The 9,031-nt window shown below is 34.7% G+C and overlaps 1 protein-coding gene across 2 annotated transcripts in view; it reads right to left on the reverse strand.

Moving 5' to 3' along the window:
- The window catches only part of GRIK2 (glutamate ionotropic receptor kainate type subunit 2), a 409,634-nt gene that overhangs the window by 87,924 nt on the left and 312,679 nt on the right, over positions 1 to 9,031 (reverse strand). For both annotated transcript variants that reach the window (XM_040599269.1, XM_040599270.1), the window contains exon 13: positions 8,537 to 8,754. In XM_040599269.1, the coding sequence (XP_040455203.1) occupies positions 8,537 to 8,754 (218 nt within the window). The remainder of the gene's footprint in view (positions 1 to 8,536; positions 8,755 to 9,031) is intronic.

The following is a 9,031-nucleotide window of genomic DNA, read 5'->3' on the forward strand; positions in this document are numbered from 1 at the left end:
AGCTGGATCAGAAATCTGGACTGACGCTTGCCACAGCCCTGTGACGTGTAGAGACAACAGAGCTTGAGACTGAAGGCAAGAGAAGAGGTTGGACTACTCACAGTTGGACTGGCTTAAGTTGATTCCAAAGCAACAAAAGAAGAAAGCTATTGAGAGATACTACCAGAAGCAATTTGCAGTGATTAGTAGTGATTAAACTCCATCTGACTTTAAAGGAAAAAGCCCCTCCTTTTCCTGTTTTCAGTGGCATCCCTATATATGCTCCAAAATAAAAGACAGAATGTGTTTCTCTTAATTACAAAATGATTTTTCAAGTATCTAGATTATAATATTGCTCTGAATCAGCTAATGTTTGGTAGAAATTCTTGTGTTTTGCCTGTAAAAAATCCTGACACAATTTAGGACTCAAAGTGTGGTCTGTACAACATCTGTATATCAGGCTTGACTTTAAACATTGAAAAATGTACAGTTATTGGCAATTTTTTTCCCCCTCTGGGCTCTGATTTCTGGTATCCTATAATTCTACCCAAATGGCAATTATATCTTGCTTTATTTTACCACACCTTATACACTGAAAAAACCCACCTTTATTCAGACAAACTCTATCATGTATGTACAGTACAGATGATTAATGCATGTGCATTAATTAATGAATATTGTTGCCAGATGCAATTTTGAAAAATATCAAGTGTCAGCTTCTTGCTGGTATGTTCATTTTAGCTCTACATTGCATTCACAATGAGAAATACTTAATGGAAATAGCCAGATGGGAACATAAGTTACATAAGTTACCTGAGAGTTCTGTGGGGAGATCAGCATGAAAATTTTTCCACTATGAATATTTGGGGTAAGGCAGATATTAAGATGTGGAAAACATTAATTGATCCAAAGACAAAGAAGACTTTTCCTAATGCCAGCTTTTAATTTAATTATGATGTCTCACTTTGACTTTCTTTCAAAAATAACTAGCAGGGATGCAATTCATATGTTAAATATTTAGTTCAATATTTTAATTATTGTGAATAACTAATCTTTTCACTAGAATATTATGTATATTTCTTTGAGAGGACCCTGAAAAGCATTTGTACATGTTTAATGTTTCTAAGAGCTGTAGCTGGAGACAGGTGTAAATGATAAATATGAATCCTATGATTTTGGAGCATAATTATTCATGAATACCACATATTACCCAACAGCTTATTAAGAGTGCTTACTATCTGGATATACGGCATAATGCAGTATAAGTCTTTGCAGAAATGAAAAGTTGTCTAGTTCTTGTGTTCATTTTATTCAGCCCATAATGGACGAACAGAGTATAAGGAAAAAGGAGTGGGGAATGGGGAAAGGGAAGGGAGAAGGCATGGGCATGGACAAAGGCAAGGGTGGAAAGGTAGTGGATTTCTACATTTTCCATCTATTTCTAGATTCATACTTCAGCACTGAGATGCAACAAGCAGCCAAACATATGCTCTTATACACTGCAGCAACAGTAATAGCTCTGACAAGCCCAGAGAAGAGGGAAGGATCAAGACAGCCTGAAATCATTTCAGTCACTTTGTCCCAGTACCTAGAGGGTTGGTTGGAATGAGGCCCTTTATGTGAATTAGTTCTGCTTTCTGCCCTCAGATTTGCAAGAAAGACAGGTCACCTCAAAGAACTTAATGGTACTAAATGTATCTGAAATTCTTCTATTTAGAATTCAAATGCACTGCTGCTTTTATACTCTGTGTTAATGCATCATCTAACCTACCTATCTCTACCTAGCTTCCTTGATCTTTTAAAGAAATAAGTAGAACTCAGTGAGGCAGAGGTGTTTTGAGGTCTCTGGACAAAGCTTGTCCATTGTCCACAGCTTGTCCAGAATGAGCCAAAGAGGCTCATTCTCACAGCCTCTGTCATTGCAGATTTAGTTCTTACAAGTCTACAGAGTGACCACAGACCTTGCTTTACAGGTTTGCAACTCTGCTGGCTTTTTTTTTTTTTTTTTTTTTTTTGTACATTCAGTGGTTAACTGAGTAGTTGTTCCTGCAAAGAGGGAAAAATCATGGGAAAAACAAACCAATGCATTTCAACTGTATGTGTGCAAAGCAGATAGACCCAAACCATCATGATGAAAAGAAAAGAAAAGAAAAGAAAAGAAAAGAAAAGAAAAGAAAAGAAAAGAAAAGAAAAGAAAAGAAAAGAAAAGAAAAGAAAAGAAAAGAAAAGAAAAGAAAAGAAAAGAAAAGAAAAGAAAAGAAAAGAAAAGAAAAAAGAAAAGAGAAAAGAAAAAAGAAAAGAAAAGAAAAGAAAGGAAAGGAAAAGAAAAGAAAAGAAAAGAAAAGAAAAGAAAAGAAAAGAAAAGAAAAGAAAAGAAAAGAAAAGAAAAGAAAAGAAAAGAAAAGAAAAGAAAAGAAAAGAAAAGAAAAGAAAAGAAAAGAAAAGAAAAAAGAAAAGAAAAGAAAAAAGAAAAGAAAAGATTATATAGTATTTATATGCAATTCCCTTTTTAATCAGAAGTGCCAAGTGTTTTTATGCATAAGAACAAGTCTGTATTTGTTACATTCAAATGCAACTTATCTATAAAGTGAAATAATTTTAAAGCAAACTCAACATGTATTTGTGGTATCTGCTACCAATTATTTTTTAAGCATTATCCAGATCAGCACACAGAGGCTGGGACCCAAAAAATTGTTTTCCATTAGTCACTGTGAGTCAGTGGATATTTGAGAACCTCAGAAATGGTGTTTCTTTCACCTTTCACTTGGAACAATTCAACCACGTAATTGACATGCACTTCTAAACTTCAGAATGCTTTATTTGCAGCATTCAGATAAAGGTTCTGTGTGAGTATATGTTCATATCCTTGTACTTGCATACTTATTTGCTGAACAGATAAATGTCATTTGTCTGTTACAATGTTCAGACCCAGGTTTGAAAAACCCATTGCAGTTATACTGGCTTTATGCATGCCAATGCCACCACCACTCATAATAAATGAATGGCATTCATATCCTTATTCGTGCTGCTATTCTTTCATTTATGTTAGGGGATTTGTCATTTGTACTTCAAGTGCACGCGGTGGGAACATTCCCCTACAACTCCTTCTTTCAGCCTTAAAGGACTATTTCTAAGATTTTGCAATGTATATGTAGACCTTCATGCTATTTCCTTTAACAATAGGCTGAGAATTTGGAAGAGCAAGATAGACACTAAGCACTGAATTCTTGGCACCCAAAATTTCCTGAGGGAGGTGGTAATAAAATGTCTAGGGTAAAAAGCAGGGGATGGGGGTGGGGGTGGGAACAGGATAACAGGGGACTAAAAGGGTCAGCAGCTTGGATTTTTGTGGTGAAAAAGTAGTGAGGGGAGAAATGGAAGATATTGTTGAAAAGTAGAGCTGGAGTATAAAAATGAGTCCTAAGGAAGAAAAGGAAAGAAACTGGAAATGTAAATGATAAATAGACTAGCCTATCAGATAGTTCTAAGGTGTGTGTCAGCTTTCCTGAATTAGTCCCCTATCTGCCTTTTACCAAGTGAACTTGAAAAAGATACATTCCCTTTTAGTGCTTCAGCTTTGTTATCAACAAAACAAGGGTATAAAATATACTACTCTCACAGCGAGCTTAATTCATGATACAGAAGTAATGACACTAATCTACTGCTATTAAAGAATGAAAAATTACTTTGTTTTTTACTATTTTGTATGCAAATGTCTAGTAACCATAACTGAGAAAAATTCACTGGGCACGGTACTGTACAAAAACAGGAGAAAAAAAATCTGACATTGAAAGATACAGATATGAAAAATTATGAGAAAAACAGAAATACACAACACCTTCACAAAAAGGAAAAAACATTGTAGATCACATTTAAGAATATGTGCTGTAATAGTTTCTTTGTGTGTGAGGATGAAGAAATGTGGTACAAATAGAAACAGGGTACAATTAACATTGTTCTCAATTTCAGAGCTGTCATTCAGCAAGAAAACAGACATTGAGATTTTAGGAAACAGACTGAGAGACCACAGAAATCAGAGCCAATGGAAAAAATAAATGCTTTTTATCTTATTCCAAACAGCAAGGAATACAAGCTTCTGAAACCTGAAAACTATCAATAGTCATAAAAGCAGCCAAGAGAAAGGAAGAGAACTTCATAACTAAGAAAAAATCCACAATATGAGAAACACCAAAACACTTATCAGGAGTGGAAACTACAAGCCTAGCAGCAGATATGGATTAGAATTTACTTTCATGTTTCTTTCCTTCTGATTCTTGGATAATAGTAAGGTTTTCTTTGTTGTTTCCAATGAAATGGCCCGCCAGATCCATCTGACATGTAACAGACTCATAAAATTACTTCCTTTCCATGCTGAGACTAGATAAGTAGATTTTAAGAGAAGACAGCATTGAAAATTTCCTTCACTTTCTGGCTTCTAAAAGGATTTGTAATGTCATGTTTCTCAAACCATGAGAAGGTATACAATGACCTGGAGGGCCTGATAACCTGCCGAAGACAACATTTTCATTTTTTATCAAAGCTATTTTACAGGGATGTTTGACTCACAAGGGTAGCAGCATTTTCAATATATATCCTTTGTTCTCGCCAAGATTTTAACTTTAGCAGGTTTTAATCCAACAGTCAGTTTGTGTGATTCCCATTTAGGTTCTCCTTCAAAAAACATTCCTTTTCTCTTTGAGTACCACACAGCCTTGGCCAGATTCCAAAGTTTTTTTAAGAAAGCATTCAATGGACCGCTATGTAGATAATAGATGCAGAAATTACTGTCAGTCTCACGGGTAGCTACCGAGCCTCATTGTGATTGGAACTAATAACTACTACCAAGATATGATAATTTCATTTAACATTAGAAAACCATCTGGTGCCTTCATTTCTTGTTGTAATGTAATGCCACTGTTTTACTCAATGCACTCTCATGAGAATGAGACAAAATAGCTAAGGAAAAGCATACACACAGATGATAAATTTATCCTCTCAGTAATCTTTGTGCAATGCCCACACCCCACACTGACACCCTGAACTCATACTTTCATAGATATTTGAAGTAGGAGTGGACTACTAAAATCTAATCTGAGTTCCTGTGTAACAAAGGCTATGTATTTCATTGAGTAGACATGTTATTAAAAGTGTAACATGTTTGGGCTATGCTGTATCTATTTTTCTTACAGTGGCCACATGATGGATGCATTCAGCTGACTCCTAGATAAGTTGTACCACTGATTAATGAATCTCACTTGTAAAAATATGCACCTTATTTCTAGTCTGTTTTTGCCTAACTTCAGCTTTGAAACACTGGGTATCATTATGACTTTTTCTGCTAGATTAAACAGTCATCTGCTGCCAAAGTCTCATTCCATTAAGGCACTTACAGGCCATGATCAAGTCACCTCTCAACCTTCTCTTCAGCAGAATGAACAAACCAATGTTCTATAGCCTCTAACTGCAATGCTTTTTTCCAGACCCATAGTCATTCATTCACCTTTAATGAACTCTTTCCAATTTTAAACATATTTTTGAAGTGTGGTCACCAGAACAGGACACAATAGTGCAGTGTTACTTCCTGCTTGATATTCACTTGTCTATGTATCAGAGAATATAATATATATCATATAAACCCCTCCTTTAACTTACTGATAAAACAGGAAGTATTCTGAAGGAATTAAAAATGTATTTATCCTGTTTTTTTAAACACAATGCAGAAAATGTACACAACTCTTGCCTTTTCTATACTATCTTACTTTTCTGTACTATCTACATCTAGTTAGTGTCACTTCTGGCACTTAAGATACTTTTCTGAGAGTTTTTGTCTTCCTTTATCAGTTTCCTGGTTTAAAGTGCTTTTTATATTATTCTTTAGTAGTAGTATCAATCAGCTGTTCTACTCTAGTAGTATGTTTTAAGGTAATTCCATTTACAGTCTTACTTTAAAATATTTTCTTACATTTTCATTTTCTTCATTTAATGAAGTTACATTCCTGAAGCAATTTGCTTATACAAAATAGAAATATATTTTGAAAACACACAAATACAGATATAGTATGTTGACCAGAACAACAGCACTCTGTTTTCTGATAACTTGGCATCATTAGGTGAAGACACCTAATTTTACCAGAAAGTATACTATGACAGATAGTCTGTGTACAAATGTTTTGCTTTATCTTTCATGGAGTATATATTTAATTCCATTGTATTCCTTACATAGGTAGCTCTAGTGAATAGCATTTACATCAAGAATACTTGAACATCTAACTGGAAGTTACTTCAGGAAGTTACTGAATGAACCAAATGAGATTGTACAGTTTCCATTTACTTTTCATTTTCAGCATGATTTTCACTTATTGGCTGAACTACAACTACAGTTGCAGTGACTTCTAATGCTTAAGTTTGGATCCATTTCATTAGGTAAGTAATACAAATTAATTTACATACTACTAGATAAGATAGTAAACATCAGAAAAATATTTGGAAACATTTGAATGCTAGCTGGAACAGAAGTTCTTAACTATCAGTGCATTTTCATGCGTACAAAACACTTACTAACCATGATTGGTTTGCATATAAAACCCAGAAAATATGTTTGTTCAAAAGAATAAACATTAATTTGCCCTAATCAGCTTAAAATAAAGAAATCCTGTATATTGTTCTGATTTCTCTTTTTTATTCATAGTGAAGGAGAACTCATTAATGTACTACAAAACTATACCAAACTATGTGAACTGACACCATAACTCTGTTGTGCATAAGTCTAAGTTATTTCAACCGCAAACAAAAATCTTCTATGCAGGATGTGCAATTGCTGTTTCAATAGAAGTAAGCTCTCTCTAATTCCTGGATAAAATACACTAGATAAACACAAAATATATCTAGATAAATAGAAACAGAAGAAGAAAGAGAGCAGAAAGAAAGAATTGTGCAGAAAAGGGAGCAGTATATTAATATGCAGAGGGCAAAAACATCCAGAGAAAGAGAAATTGTCTCTGTGCACTTAAAAACCCCACAGATTATGCACATACAAAAAAAGGAAAAAGAGTGAATAACAGAGAAAATTAAGGGTGCGGGGAAGGAAAACTAAAAGTTAATACACAGAGAAAAGTGCTTCTGGAAACCAGAAGGAAAGACACTGCTAATTTAAAGTTGCTTTCTAATATTTTAGAGTCCACAGTCTGAATCTGAATCAGAAAAAGTTCAAAATTTTCTGCCAGCCAAAAATGAAATTAAAGCCCTGTAGTGTTTTCTGGTAACACAGGAAATAACTTGTGTTACCTCTTTATGTCCTGAGAGGTGAATCGACTCTTTTAAGAACTGCAGACTTTAAGCTATGTTGTTTCTTTTAACTGCTTCATGTACTTTCTGACATCAAGAGACCTCTAGTTGATTAGTTACATCTATTAACTTCATCAGCTATGTTTCCAACAAGCATCCCGGGGAAAATACTCAGAACCTTTGCAATGTATGCTATAAGTTAAACAGCCTAAAACATTCCAAGATATTGATTTGATTTTTATTTCCAAGCAGAAGCTGAAAGCCCTAAAATTATTTTTAAAAATTAAAACTCTGTGTACACTTTGATTGGCTGTAATGTTAAAAGATTAAATACTCATTATTTAGCCTTGATACCTAAATAAATTTTGTAGACTCTTAATCAAATGAGAGGAGCTGAGCACACATTCTTCAATTTCTGCACCAGTTTACAAGTTACCTTGGACCTCAGTTTGTCTAATTGCAAATGCCAATTAGACAGACACTGCAAAGCTTTAGGTGACAGCATAATAACTCATAAAACCAGAATATACTAGCTAAAAGTCTTCAAAATGTACCAAAGATCAGACAAATATTTTAAACACCTCTCGCTTTGGGAGATCCAAGACACTTCTGTGCTATCAAACACAAAGAGATATAGAAGAAACCATCCTTTCTCCCCTTCATGCATATTTTTCACTAATTTAAGCCCACTTAAATGCTTGATGAAGCTAAAGAAGATTTCTAATTCAGCAGCATATTTCACTGTATTTCAAATTGAACTATCTTGATAACAGGTTAAAAGGCATAGAAAAGCAGGAAGAATCTGAGATTTTTATATGGACCTCGAGCTTCATTCAAAAGTTTCTGAAAAAATACAAAGTCCAAGAGGTTTTTCTCAGTCCAGCCACTAATATTCTTAGCGTAGTCCTGTTGCTTGAACAAAGACTACAATGAAGTACAATGCTATTGAACTGACAACATAACTCTAATCTGACAAAACTCATTCTTATACATGGCTATAGGACAACCGTCTGAGCAAATTGCTCAAGTTTCTTCACCTGCTTCACTGCTAGGAATTTAATTCTTTAAGTGAAAATCATCAGAGAAATTACCTGTTGTTACCCATGAGAGATTTTGCATTGACATCTTTACTGCTTTGCATATCCTCAAAAAAGCGATTTTTAGTTGCTTTTGACAGCAGCGGGAATCATACATGTTGCTTCTCAACAAGGTGCACAAACTTTCCCCCCACAATTGGGATATAGCATCTTTTCAAACAGAATATAAATCTTACCTTGAAGAAAGTCATGGTTGCTCCATCTTCAACTGCTCCATACTCTATCTTTGTCTGCTTGGCTAAATCATCAGCAGAATCAATAGGGGATTCCATACGTTCCACTGTCAGAAAGGCGGCTAGGTTAGCAGTGTACGAAGAAATGATGATAAGTGTGAAAAACCACCAAATGCCTCCCACTATCCTGGTGGAGAGGGCTTTGGGCATGAGCTCAGAACCTAACGAAAACCAGGGGAGAAAGGTGAAACCAATGCACAGAAAACAATCAATAAGTGTTCAGCACTTTTTGCCACAGTGGGGAGATGGAATCACTGTGCAAAAAAATCTTTAAGCTACAGGCTTACGTGTACTGCTTGTACAAACACACAAAACTGAAATGAAAAATAAGAACTGATTACACTTATAAAGACATCTTTCTGGAGCTGTGGGAATTAGAAGATAGTAATGGGAGATTCAGTGATCAGCGTGTCTTTAAAATTTATAAATATATTTATG

Source organism: Falco naumanni, chromosome 6, assembly GCF_017639655.2.
Source record: "Falco naumanni isolate bFalNau1 chromosome 6, bFalNau1.pat, whole genome shotgun sequence".
In the NCBI taxonomy this organism is placed as follows: domain Eukaryota; kingdom Metazoa; phylum Chordata; class Aves; order Falconiformes; family Falconidae; genus Falco; species Falco naumanni.